General features: G+C 39.5%; 2 protein-coding genes across 2 annotated transcripts; both read right to left on the reverse strand.

The window, feature by feature from the left end:
- Positions 1–434: 434 nt before the first annotated feature.
- Positions 435–11587, reverse strand: LOC138370125 (uncharacterized). The gene is made up of 3 exons (XM_069334113.1): positions 11125–11587; positions 10609–10903; positions 435–630 (listed from the first exon to the last, which is right to left on the reverse strand). The coding sequence occupies exons 1-3, from the start codon at positions 11585–11587 to the stop codon at positions 435–437; spliced, it is 954 nt and encodes a 317-aa protein (XP_069190214.1).
- Positions 11588–14002: 2415 nt separating this feature from the next.
- Positions 14003–14704, reverse strand: LOC138370126 (uncharacterized). Its single transcript, XM_069334114.1, has one exon. The coding sequence runs from the start codon at positions 14702–14704 to the stop codon at positions 14003–14005; it is 702 nt and encodes a 233-aa protein (XP_069190215.1).

The raw sequence follows: 14704 nt of genomic DNA on the forward strand, positions 1-14704 counted from the left end.
TGATGACATTCGATAAAACAATTTTATGCAATGTGCATTTTACTTTCATTTTTGTATATAAATTAATTTCATCTTGTAACACTAATCATGTATTGATATCACATTCAATTGCACAAAACAAATATTAAACACTAGAAACACAGGAATAGCAGTTATAAGGATCCATTAGATATACTGTATTCTAACATTAATTTTTAGTGAATTTGAATGCTATAAGTCACTTAGCAAACAATTTACATCCAGAAACGCGCATCAAGCCATATCAAAAGCACTTAATGGTTACACCAACTTTACATGCAAAGCCTTTGTTCCTGACACAGTGGCATATACCAATAACTGGTAATGATGTAATACCTATTAATAATGCCCATCATTTTTGTTTATATATCATGCCTATAGACATACCTATTAATTTTTAGCTCTTTTCATATAAATTATGTAATTCTATACACAGAGCCATACTTATCTGAATTCGCCACTTCCGACTCGGTAGGAGTCGGTAATTCTCCCACCAGGTTTGTCCACTTCTCCAAGGTGAGACTTGGGATTGGGAGACTGAGAGCTACATGTCGTTTTTTCACAGGCACATCCTGACTAGCAATGTGGCAAGAATCTTGAATTGTGTAGAACCTGTCATGAGGGCAGATATTCAACATTTGTCACATTTTACATGTTGGTTCTGTTTACATGTTATTAGTCACCGGTCAAACTGAATTGAAAATTATTAATAAGGCAAGGTAAAATTTATGGATATCCAATAGTATAAGTATTAAAATTCTGCCTTTAGTTTTTCACACTAAAAATAACAGAACATTCAAATTAAAATCAACCTTAAAATATAGTGGAACCTTGAAAATCTGAACCTCAGTACAGTATAAGGAAAACAACAAACTCTTTAAGAATTTGCGATCGAACCCAAAGTTTCAAAACTTTTAATGAAACTCTAGATTGCTTTAGCATTAGCATACTATAGCTAATCATATTTAACAAGTATTTTTATATTGGTATACATTTAGTAGTAAAAATTATTAGAAAAATACTAAACCCTACTGAACTCTTACTTAACATTATAAAACAAGCATTGAATGTAATGAAATGCCATTTCTGGGTGAGCCCAGTGGCTCCCTACAGCTATATGCATGAGATGGTTACCATCTACTGGGTCACATCAGCTGTAAAGTTCTAGAGGCCTATTGAGGGCAGAACCCGGCCCCATCACAGAGTCACAGGGAGCAATGACATTTACTACTGTCACCTCATTCGGGATGGCATCCAGAAAGTCGGCGAGACAAAAACAAACAAATGGTGGATTCAGGAGAGACCGAAGGCTCAAAACCAGCTGAAAGAGCACCCCGAACTATGTAAGCAAACTATCAAAATCTCGCAAAACATGAGCGATTTTGCTCACCCCACCTACCCCACTCATTTTAGGGGAAAGGGGAGGAGGTGGCCCAATGCCAGCCCGTGTTCCCAAGCTCAGTTCTAGGGGAAAATGTAGGCAGCCACCTGACAACTTGGAAGGGAGGGGATCAGGAAGCCGCCGAGGCTCACCCAGAAATTTACTACCAAAGCCACACCTTGCCCAAAGGTAAAATGACAGAGGCAAAGTTTAGTTCCCTGCACAACTGCTCGAACAACCATCAAGTCATCTGGGACCAACTGAACACCAACAGATGGTGGCACTGCAACTGGGTCAAGGCTGTTCAAGGCAGGGAAAGCGACACCAACCAAGAATATGAAATTTACACGATTAGAAGTCTATAAAGTGAGAAACTACAGTAGAGAAAGATGTTGTGAGAAAATCCAAGCAGCTTTAATTCTTTTTAAATTCTGTAAATACTAAATATTTCTTAATTGACTTTAATATGATAATTTTTTATCTGATAAATTTTCTTAGTTAGTTCTTAGTAATAAGTTAGTTAATTAAGCAAGTAAGTAATTAAGTAAGTCAGTGGAATGTATGTACTGATTCAGCTGCCTGAATTTATCTCACATAATTGGGGGGACAATTTGCAGCTTAAACCACTTTGAGATGGCTCCTTCATAAACCACAAATTGTTTACCTGATAAATATAAATTATAAGTAATACCACATATAGTGGTCTAATCTACTATTATTATAGCAATAATTAATTAGAATTTCTAATACTATGTCTATAGTATTGTACAAAAAGAGGGCTTAGCTGTTCCTGTTGATGGGGCCTGCTAAGGCTGTGTAATTGTAGCATCAAAGTTGGGTGTGGCCCTGTGCCTCTGAGTGCCACGGAATTGGCGGCTGTCTGGAGGCCTACAAAGTTTGGTGTACAGCTAGGTAATAATTTATATGGAGGGCCAACTGTCTGCTCTACTTCTTGTAACTCCAAATCACAATTACCTGCCGAGTTTAAAGAATTAATAATGTTTCCCTAAACTTATAAGTATAAGTATGACATGGAATATAAGTGTGTTGCGCTGAGTAAACGTACTTGGTTATGGTAGGTTTTCATGCATTATAACCGCCTACCTAGTTATGAATAACTATGGTCAAAAATTAAACAAAAATACTTGGTAAGACGGATACTGGTGTTGCTGTGGTTGTTGAGAGGCTGTTTTGCTGGTTGCTCGCTTGTTGACACGTAGTCTGGGTGTCTAACGAGTTAAATCAGTTCATACAGAGAGCCACTCTACAGCGTGTCCTTTGTTGATGTCTCAGTGTGTGCATGACGATGCTTCCGGGGGAGGCGAACTAAAATGTTTGATGGTTCTATTTATGTTTAAGGAATAGAGTATTAAGCTATATTCCCAGTGTTGAAAATTATATTCAGTCTTAGTGAACACTTTTTTATTAAATTTAAACACTAGACTGTCGTATAAAAAGATTATGAGTAATGTAAATACGTGACGTTGATGACGTCACGGAATCACCCATTCTCTTTTCTATAAGGGAATACTCATGTTATTATGTGTTGGATTTCCGACATAATTCCGGGGGAGGGGGGGGGGGGGGGAAGAAGACGGGTCACAGTCCCAGTAAGGACTGCGATCACTTTATTCTTCTCCTTCAGAATTATAGTGCTGCATTAATTTCAATTTACATTGTTGTGCTGCAGTCCCGTACTGGCGTTTCGGGTGCTGGAAGTCATTAAACGTCTTCTTTTCCTGCCAGTTCTAAAGGAACTAACTTCTCTAATGTTTTGAGAGTAGTGTTGCCTCGGCATTTTACTTTCATTATTCTCAAGTTGCCCTGGCTGTCTGGATGAACAGAGACTATTTGGCCTATAGGCCACTCTGAATGTGGCCCATTGCTGTCCACCAGAACTATGTCACCAAGGTTCAAGTTAATTCTGTTGTAGGGGTTGTTTGCCCCGTAATGATACTCCCTCAGAGCAGTAAGGTATTCTCGAGTCCATACGTCATTCCATCGACCTACACCCCTGATAGATGTTTGAAACGTTGAACCAAATCACTCTCTCGGACATATGAAGGATCCTCTGGTTCCTCATCCGTAAGGGACACAAGGTTGCTGAGAGGTCTCCCATACATCAGATGAGCTGGACCTAATGGTCCATGCTGAAAAACATCATCAGAGAGGTAGATAAGAGATCATCATTCTGACGTCTGATCGTCTGACGCGGTTGAGTGCACGCTACGCTCCTCACTCTAAGCTGTATTTCAGCCCTTAAACTACCGCCAGATGATGTAGACCGCCACCCACAGGCAGCTAAGTACATGGAGTCCAAGCATGTTATAACAAAACCAAAGTAACCAACCAAAATCAACTCATTCCATCTCAAACAAATTTCAAAACAATCCTCTACGGCTGTGAGTATCAGTGCATGCTGCCCGCCACCGCGCTGCCTGACGCAAGTTTCTTCACAACATATACCCCCAGTCCATTCTCAACCAATCATGTCTCCTAAAAATGTGACTGCGCAGGGAAATAAGGGCAACAAACCCCTTAACAAGGCATCCATCCCGGCCAACTCTAACAACCTCCGTGTTTCTCCGTCTGGAAGCTCTGGGGTCCGTGGCGGCGGTGCTGCCCTCCCCTCCACCCCATTGAGCCAGGGAGCGGTGTCCTCTCAATCCTCTCCTATTAACACGCTAACATCCCAGTTTACGCAATTCAAGCGAGCTTCCGGTCCCTCACCGGATTTCCCTAACTGGACCGAGAATCAGTGGTTCAAAAAGTTGTGCCTAGTCCTCGAGTCTCAACATGCTATCATCTTGAGTCTTCAAAATGAGAATCTAGCGAACCGCGCGAATCTCCAACATCAACAACAAGAAATAACCCTCCTCCGCGAGGATATTAGAAACTTTAAGGCTAGCCAAGACCAACTCCAGCATGACTTGAATGATCTCCGTGAGGAAAACAATCTTCTGAAAACTGATGCATGTATCAGTACATTATCCGCCCAACGTTCCGTCTCCCAGGAAGAACAAAACCAACAAAAGCTGCTAGACTCTGTTATTGTGTCGTCCCAAGATATACCTGTGGAACGTGAAGGTGAAAAGTGTGTCGAAATAGTTCAGGCTCTCATAAAAAAACGAATTGCAGGTCATTCTAAACAAAACTGACATTATTGCTGCCTACAGAGTAGGCAAAAAGAATCCATCAGGTCAAAACCAGCGGAAAATTCGTCTGAAGCTGACTTCCCAGTTCATGAAATCCCATCTTGTCCGGACAGCGGCATCCCAACGGAAGGAATTATACATCAACGAGTGCTTGACTAGGAACAGACAGCAACTCCTCTACCGCCTGCGTCAAATCCGTCAACAAAACCCAGATGCGATTCATCAGTGCTTCGTTAGAGATGGATTGATAAAGGTGAGAAAGACCGCAGAGGGCAAAATGTTTACAATTGCTAATGAAGAGAACCTCAACACTTTCCTCTCCCAATGTGGTTTGTCTCACCATATTATCACTCTCAATGAATTAACTTAATTAACCCCCTTGTCAACTAGTGGGGCTAGGTATCCTAAGTCTCCTTGTTTCATTTTTGACTTAATTTTTAACTTACTCTTCACTAGTCATTTACTGAACTTAATTAATTGAGTGCATTAATATTTCTTCAGGTCTTATTAATTATACAGTCATAACTGAACTATTTATAGTTAATAATCATTAGCTTAAATTTGCCTATGTTTATTATTCAACTTTTTCTTTGATTTCATTTATTACCTAGGTTGCCTACCCTCGCCATACTCCCTTACTCCATTGTACCCCTGGCTTTGCCTGTATCTCAAATTGCAAATTGTTACTTACAGTGTACCTGAGAGTCCAAATAAGCAATCTACCTCATTTTTTCTTTTTTTTGCCCAATTTGTTTTTGTATTGTATAGTCTTGTTTATATCTTTGTTTTGTATTTCTATATCTTTTGTTTTGTATAGTCCATGTTTATATGTTTTTTCTTTAATTTCATTTATTACCTAGGTTGCCTAGCCTCGCCATACTCCCTTACTCCATTGTACCCCTGTAAGCCCCTTATAAGCTACCTCATTTTTTTCTTTTGTTGTTCATTTTGTGTTTGTTTTGTATAGTATTGTTTATAAATTTTTCCCCCTTTTATAGCTTAATTCTACTTTGTAATCTGCCTTTCTTGCCTTGTTTTCCTGCAACCAGCTTTTTATGCAGACAAGTATAGACCCAGAACTAAACCTCTTATCCACTATCTATGACAATCATCACTTTAATGATCTAAATTGCAGATATTTTGCAGCACATGATGTAAGCAATGTGATGTCAATGAAATAATCCTTTCCCTTAAAACCAAGTCTAGTGCCCTCGAGGAGATACCAACTTTAATTTACAAAAAAGCCTCCAGATCTCTAGCCCCTGCTATTGCATTGCTCTTCAACAAGTCACTTGAACTCCAAACCTTTCCTGACATTCTAAAAAAAGCAAGAGTAACCCCTGTCTACAAATGTGGTGATCTCACTGATGTTAACAACTATAGACCTATATCAATCCTGCCTAACTTGTCAAAAATATTCGAAAAGCTAATCTACAAGCAGCTTTACTCTTTTCTAGCCAAACACAATATACTTAGCTCTTGTCAATATGGCTTCAGACCCAAAAAAAGCACTAACGATGCACTTATTAGTATGATTAACGTAATTCACGCAGCTCTTGATAAAAAGGAGTTTCCTGTTGGGTTATTTGTGGACCTGCGTAAGGCTTTTGACACTGTCAACCATCAAAACCTTCTTCTTAAATTACATCATTATGGAGTCAGAGGACACTCCCTGCAATACCTCAAATCTTATCTTACTGACAGGCTCCAGTATGTTTCTGTGAATAATACAATTTCTCCCACCCTACCCATCAACATTGGTGTTCCTCAGGGCAGCATACTTGGCCCTCTCCTCTTTCTCATCTACATTAATGACCTTCCAAATGCCTCCCAACACCTCAAACCAATTCTATTTGCTGACGACACAACCTTCATTTACTCCAGTCCTGACCCCCTTGCTCTAAATGCCACAGTAAATACTGAGCTAGAGAAAGTCCATCTTTGGCTAACTGCCAACAAACTCACCCTTAACATTGACAAAACGTTTTATATTCTGTTTGGCAATAAATCCTCTAATCAGATAAATCTCAAAATAAACAATACCCAAATTTGTAACAAATTAGATGGCAAATTCCTTGGCGTTCTCATCGACCACAAGCTGAATTTCCAGGGTCACATTCTAAATATATCAAAAAAAGTTTCAAAAACTGTTGGCATTCTTTCTAAGATCAGATATTATGTACCCCGCCCTGCTCTGGTTACTCTCTATTACTCCCTCATCTATCCATACCTCAACTATGGTATTTGTGCTTGGGGTTCTACTACCCAAAATCATTTACGTCCTCTCATTACCCAACACAAAGCTGCTATTAGGACAATAACCAACTCTGGCCCCAGACATCACTCGGTACCCTTACTCAAATCTCTGAATATGTTAGATATTAAGTCACTGCACATTCTCTCTTGTGTATTATACATATATAAAACGCTGAACTGTAATGCCAATCCTGACCTCAAAAGCTTCATTGAAGGTTGTAACAGAACCCATGAGCACCACACCAGGAATAAATACAGTTTTGATATTCCTAGAGTACGACTTAATCAAACTAGAAATGCTCTACAAATCAAGGGACCCAGAATGTGGAATGACCTTCCCAACCATGTTAAAGACTGTACCTCTCTCAACCAGTTTAAGATAAAAACTAAACAATACCTAATAAATTCCCTGTAACCCACCTCACTCCTTTATTGTCAACCCATGTCTGTTATTTTATTTTATTATTATTATATTTTTTTTTAATCAACACTGTTTGTCAACCTATTGTATTTGTGCTGCTTTTTCAGTCATGTTCCCCCTTTTTTTATCTTTATTTGTATTTGTTTTCAACACTTTTTATTCTTTATGCTCAATTAGTATTAAGTTCTAGATATTAATGTTTTTCTTGCCCGAAACGCATTGCGTAATAGTGGCTTTAGGCATTGTATGTACTAGCTCTATCTATATATCAATCCATTAATGTAACATCACTTGTATGTATGTACCTTACCTGAATAAACATATTTATTTATTTATTTATTTATTAACTCATAATCACAATATCTCTATAATCAACTTGAACGTTAGATCCCTAGGTAAACACTTCGATGATGTTAGTGCCTTGATTGAAACTATTGACAACAAATTCTCTTTTATTATACTTACTGAAACATGGTTGAAAGAGGATACTACTCAACTCTTTAACATGCCTACCTACTCGGCAATTCACAACTGTCGTCAAATTCAGAAAGGTGGTGGCACTGCTCTTTACTACCACCAAGAACTAACATGCTTAAAAGAAATTAGAACTAGAGACTGCTGTGGGGAGTATATCTTCGCCAGCTTCAGAGTCAAGGGTGCCGAGTCTGTCCTGTCTGTGGGTGCAGTCTATAGAATTCCTAACACTGATGTGTCCGAATTCAACTCAAACCTTAGAAATCTAATACTTGATAACAGACTGAACAAAAACCATCTAATTATCACAGGGGACTTTAATATTGACCTCTGCGAGCCTGAACACCCTACTGCTGTTAGCTTCCTCAACTGTATGAATTCCTGCTTCCTCATACCCTTAATCACTAGACCTACTAGAATCACTGATAGTACTGCCACGACTCTAGATCACATCTGGACAAACATAACCTCTCCGCTTACTTCAGGTATAATCACCGATAGCACTACAGACCATTACCCCCCCATTTCTCTTAACTAACATTAGCAAACCACCTCTAGAGTCAAGGGAGTTAAGTTTTAGGCTGCACAATGAAACTGCTATAGACAATTTTATAACTGCTGCTGATAATGTCAACTGGGAGTCCGAGTTAGGTAACATAGGGGACATCAACCTAGCAGTGCAATCTTTTCTTCAAAAAACTCTTAGCCTTTATAACACCCACTGTCCTATGCTTACAAAACAAGTCACAACGAAAAGGCTTAACAATCAATGGCTTACAAAGGGAATACTTAAATCCATTAATAAAAAACATGACCTTGAGAAGAAGTATAGGTTATGAATTGTCTCCAAAGAATTCTCAAAGAATTACTCATTATTGCTATCTAAGATAATTAGACGAGCCAAAACTAAATACTACAAAGATAAATTTACCCAAATAAAGAGCAACATTAAAAAAACTTGGAGCACAATTTCACAAATATTGGGATCAAAGAAGACTTTAAATAACAAACCAACACTCCTGTCTAATGCCGATGGTCAGCTTTCAGCCTCAGATTCTGCTATTGAGTTCAATAGGTTCTTCTCTTCCATTGGGTCATCCCTTGCAAATGATATTCCATCTTCCAGTACTGACGTTAAGGACTGTCTTACAGGTAACTAACCACAGTCTCTGTACCTAAAGCCTATTAATTCCACTGACGTCAGTGAGATAATCCTTTCCCTTAAAACCAAGTCTAGTGCCCTTGAGGAGATACCAACTTTAATTTACAAAAAAACCTCCAGATCTTTAGCCCCTGCTATTGCATTGCTCTTCAACAAGTCACTTGAACTCCAAACCTTTCCAGATATTCTAAATAAAAGCGAGAGTAACGCCTGTCCACAAATGTGGTGATCTCACAGATGTTAACAACTACAGACCTATATCAATCCTGCCAAACTTGTCAAAATTTTTTTAAAACTAATCTATAAGCAGCTTTACTCTTATCTAGCCAAACACAATATACTTAGCCCTTGCCAATATGACTTCAGACCCAAAAAAGGCACTAACGATACACTTATTAGTATGCTTAACTCGATTCATACAGCTCTTGATAAAAATGAGTTCCCTGTTGGGTTATTTGTGGACCTGCGTAAGGCTTTTGACACTGTCAACCACCAAAACCTTCTTTTTAAATTACATCATTATGGAGTCAGAGGACACTCCCTGCAATACCTCAAATCCTACCTTACTGACAGGCTCCAGTATGTTTCTGTGAATAATTCAATTTCTCCCACCCTACCCATCAACATTGGTGTTCCCCAGGCCAGCATACTTGGCCTTCTCCTCTTTCTCATCTACATTAATGACCTTCCAAATACCTCCCAACACCTCAAACCAATTCTATTTGCTGACGACACAACCTTGGTTGTGTCCAGATTTTCCTCAGACATGCTTCTCCTGCCACTAAGTTGGACCCATTGTCTGAGATCATTAAGTTAGGACATGATCTATGTGAAGCAAACCTGCGGAAAGCCTGTAAGAATGCCTCGGCACTCATATCGGGAGTCACTTCTAGATGGACTGCCCTTGTTGTGGCACAAGTTAAAGACAGATATAGGCCTTTTCTGGTTTTCTGCCCTTGGTGCCTGTTAGTATTAGTGCTCCTGTGAAATCTACTCCTGTAGTCTCAAAGGGACGAATATGTACGACTCGTTCCTTCAGAAGTGGAGGAGGGCCTGGATATGGACACACTCTGGCATCGTATCTCCGGCAAATAACACAGGATTTAATTATTGATTTTACTGTCTGCCTACCTAAGGGTAGCCAGTACTGTTGTCTTAAGTCTGTGAGAGTATCTAATGTCCCACCATGCAGAGTGCTGTATTTGTGTATGTGTAACACAATTAGTTTGCTTACTATGTGGTGACAAGGAAGCAATATTGTATTTTTTGCTTCCAGATCTATGTCAGCATGCTGTAAGCGGCCTCCGCATCTGATTGTGTTATAATTGTCGGTGTCTAACCAGAGACCCAGATCACTTTGTAACTTCTTAGGAACATTGTCAAATTCCGTCCCGAATGTGTCTGAGCTCTTTTGACCCAGTACCTTAGGGCACTAGGGAATTTATGCTTGATTCCTATTTTCTTTAGAAAATCAGACACTACTTGAGTGACACCTATTAATTTGTTCAGTTCAGAGTACCGAGTAGGATCAATTTCCAAAGTCCGAGGTAGTTCTGGGTTCTCAGTGGGAACAGTGACATTGGTCACAATGACTTGTGGCTTTTGTTAAGGCCACTCGTCGCTGGTTAGCCTCTGAGGTCCATTGAACCACATCGCTGCCTTTGTTAATTGCCATAAAGTCAGGCCTCGGGAGAGATAGTCAGCTTGATTCTCTTTAGTGGGTACATATCTTAGTTTATACCCTGCTGACAACTCTCGTATTTCCTTAACGCGGTTACTCACGAAAGGATTCTTACTATTATTGTTTTTAACCCACTGTAGCACTGCCTCATTATCTGACCATACCACTGTTTCTTCAAAGTGGATGTTGCTTAAGGCCTTGATCAGATAATGAGCCAATCTTACACCTAGCAGTAAGGCTGTTAATTCCAATTGTGGCAATGATCTTTTCTTTAAAGGTGCCACTCTGGCCTTTGATGTGAGCAAATTGGCTTGCCCATTTGAGACCAGGTAAGCTACTGTGCCATAAGTCTTTCCTGAGGCATCACAAAATACATGTAGCTTAATTGGTTTCTTTTCATTTACTACTGTGTTCCGAGAGAACTTGACAGACTTTAGGATACTTAAATCTTTCACTAGCCCTTGCCATTTTTCTTATAAGGTAGGTGTTAAAAGATCATCCCAGCGTATCTTTTGTTGCCAACATTCCTGCATTATCAACTTTCCATTAATTAAGATTGGACTTAATAGTCCTAACGGGTCGAAGGGTTTGCTGACTTGTGAGAGTAATTTCTCATTCTTAAGTTAGTGGTATCTGGCTCCACCAACTTGTTTGTCAACTGATCCGTTGTCATATTCCATTCGACGCCTAGTACTTTTGTCCTCTCGAGTACCTGGTAGTCGGGAAATTCAGTTGCGATCAGTTGATTTAATTTGGCGTTGTTGGAGACCCATGACTGGAGAGGCATATTTGCTCCCATTAATTCTCGATTGACCTTGTGGTATATATTCAACAGTTTACTCTCACTGCTGGTTGTTCCTTGAAAATTATCCACATACAAGTTATTGCTAATTTCTGTTTTGTTTGGGCTATTGGACTTCTTCAAGTGCGTATCTAAAGTAGCTTGAATCAGAAATGGTGAAGAAGTGGCCCCAAACAAAACAGACGCAAACCTGTCAGTGATTAATTCACTGTTTGGATCATTAGGATCCTTGATCATAGGAACTTTGTGTTGTCCCGGTCTTCTTCTTGGAGACCTACCCTAAGAAAAGCCTTGCTGATGTCGGCCGTATATATATATACGTATATATATATACGTCGGCCTGTAACCTACCTTACCCTTCTATTGTCAACCAATGTCTGTTTTTTTCTTTAAAGAGCGCTGTTTGTCGACATAATTGTATTTGTGCTGCTTTTTCATCTATGTTTTCATTTCTTGTTTTCATTCTACTCATTATACTCAATTAGTATTAAGCTTGTCATTTAAGTTTATCATGCCCGAAACGCTTTGCGTAATAGTGGCTTTAGGCATTGTATGTACTAGCTCTACCTATAAGTCAAACAATCCTTGTAAATATTTATTGTATGTATGTACCTTACCTAAATAAAATTGTATTGTATTGTGTTGTATTGTATTGTATTGTATATGCGTAAGTTCCAATATGGAACTTTAACAGCATGTGGCCCCAAACAAAACAGACGCAAACCTGTAAGTGATTAATTCACTCTTTGGATCGTTAGGATCCTTGATCCATAGGAACTTTGTGTAGTTCCGGTCATCTTCTTGGAGACCTACCCTAAGAAAAGTCTTGCTGATTTCGGCCGTATATGCGTAAGTCCCAATGCGGAGCTTTAACAGCACATCGTATAGCCTTTGTGTCAGGCTATGGCCAGTTTGAAGGCAGTCATTTAACGAAACACTACTCGGCCTTGTCTTAGCGCTGCAAATAAATACTATCTGTAATGGGGTAGTAGCAGAATTTTTCAGTACAGGATGGTGTGGCAGGTAGTGTCCTTCCTTTGGGTTATCATTAGTGACAACTTCGATAAATTTGTCATCGAGTTGCTTCTGTATTATTTCATGGTACAACTTCAAGTTCTCAGGCTGTCTTTGTAAGTGCAACACCTGTGATCTTAATTGGTTTTGTGCCATAAAACAGTTGACTGGTAGCTGAGGGTGATTCAGCTTCCATGGTAACCTGACCCAGTATTGATTATCTCTGTAGATAACTGAGTCCAGGTATTGTTTGTAAGTCCAGTCGTCATCTGGGCTAGGTTGTTCAGGGACAATGCCAAGAGTTGCCAGGTCCCATAGCTTATGTACAGGGGGATCAAATTCATCCTCGGACATGTCTCTGATTTGCAGTGGAGACTGTTCTCCTAGTCATGCAACCATTACTGGGTTGGCATGTTGGTGGTCAACAGGTGCGGGTTGTTTTAGTCATAATACTGGGCCTGTTAGCAAATAGCCACCTGCAGATGGTAACAAGTTCATACCTTGTTTTTCTTCCTTTCCTTTGATAAACTTATGGTAGACATCTGATCCCATAAGGATTCCAATATTGGAAAGGTTCTCTGATGTGATTTTATCAGCCAATTGGATTCCTTTTTCTTTCAGGAATTTGGCTGTTGTCCTTAGACAATATACATACAGGTCTGTTGGGAATCTATCTACTACTAGAGCTTGTATCGTTCAGACATATCCTTCTAAACGTACTTTAGGTTGTACTACCTTGAAGACTTGGGCTCCTGAGTTAATCAGGACTCCTGCTATGTCTATTCGTGTCTCTCGTACAGGTTTGAGTTTCAGGGCATCTACCAACTCCTTTGAGATAAAAGTCATTTGGGATCCTTGGTCAAATAATCCACGTATGGTGGCTTTGGACTCTCCATTTTTAATGATCAATTGAGCAGTAGGTAGAGCTGATTTATGATCAGACCTTGTTGAGAAGACACTTATGTCAGGTAACACAGTACAAAGCTGTACTGAAGTGGAAGTTCCTTCCTCCTCCTGTGATTTGGGAGACTTTGTACTTGAGTGTCCACAAAGTGCTGTATGGTGTTGACCCTTATGGCACCTATTGCAGGTGCGTACTTGAGTTGTACAGGTGTCGGGATTATGTGACCTTATACACCTGGTACATTTACGTAACTCCTTGAGTCGTTTTATGGGTGTAGCACGATCGGGGTAAGCATTGCAATAGTATATGGAATGTGGTTGTTCACAGAACACACATGGTTTCCAGACGTTAACAGCATCTTGGGGAGTCACCGGTTTGGGTGACGCATTAATTGTGGGTTTGGAGGGACCAACTGCATATGTGCCTACACTGCCTTGTTTCCACTTTGGGTAGGGGGAAGTTGTTTTAGATTTGTTTGGAGTACTGTTTGTACTCTGTTGTTTACTATTAGTGGTAGACGAAAGTTTAGATGTCGCTTTTCCATCTGGATTATCTCTTTGTCTTTCTATTATGGAACACAAACCTTCAGAAATCTTCTTTACTGTCAGTGAAGATTTGTTATATAAGACAAACAACTTATCCAGTATGTCACTGGGTAATTTGCGTTTCATATGGACTTGGATTATCCAGTCAGATTCGTCCAAGTTGGCCTTGTTCTTAAGTGCCTTGAGCAATTACTCAAGCTCCAATCTAAAGGCTTGGAGTGAGTCACCTGTACTATTTGGAGGGTTAATATCCAACAGCTTCTGGGTTAGAAGTCTGATAGTCCTTCCTGGCTTAGCATAATTATCCTTAAGGAGCTGTACGACATTGTCATAACCGTCATCAGTGAAGGTCAGATTACAGACCATCTGTAACGCTTCATTCTTTAAGACAGCCTGTAAATATGTAAATTTGGTTGTCTTTGCTACATTGGCATTAGAATCCACAGAAACAACAAATTTGTTCCAGAAGTTGTCCCAACTCTTGTCCTCTGTACCAGAGAAAGTTGGGAGACTGAGTGATGGTAATTTAACGTCTGGTTGTGTCTGGTTTTGGGAAGCTGTGGCTGCAATATTTGTAATGGCCTTATGTATGGTTATTAAATTGTCAAAGTGTTGTAACTTTGTATGCATTGCATCTTCGTAATCTGCATTTTCTTGTATTACATCGTCCATTGCCTCTTCATTGATATTGGTGGTTGCGAGGATATCCTGATATTTCAATATTTGTAAGAGCACATGTTGATATTTGGTCTGTGCAACCTTATAATGGCCTTCCATTTCTACATAATTAACTGGAGTTTGATTACTTAAATCCTCACATTTTTTTATCTGTCGGGTTAAGTGGCCCTTTATACCAGTGAGGGTTGCTTTTACATTTTTGGCAGTAGACAT

This window comes from Procambarus clarkii, chromosome 31 (genome assembly GCF_040958095.1).
Source record: "Procambarus clarkii isolate CNS0578487 chromosome 31, FALCON_Pclarkii_2.0, whole genome shotgun sequence".
NCBI classification, from domain to species: domain Eukaryota; kingdom Metazoa; phylum Arthropoda; class Malacostraca; order Decapoda; family Cambaridae; genus Procambarus; species Procambarus clarkii.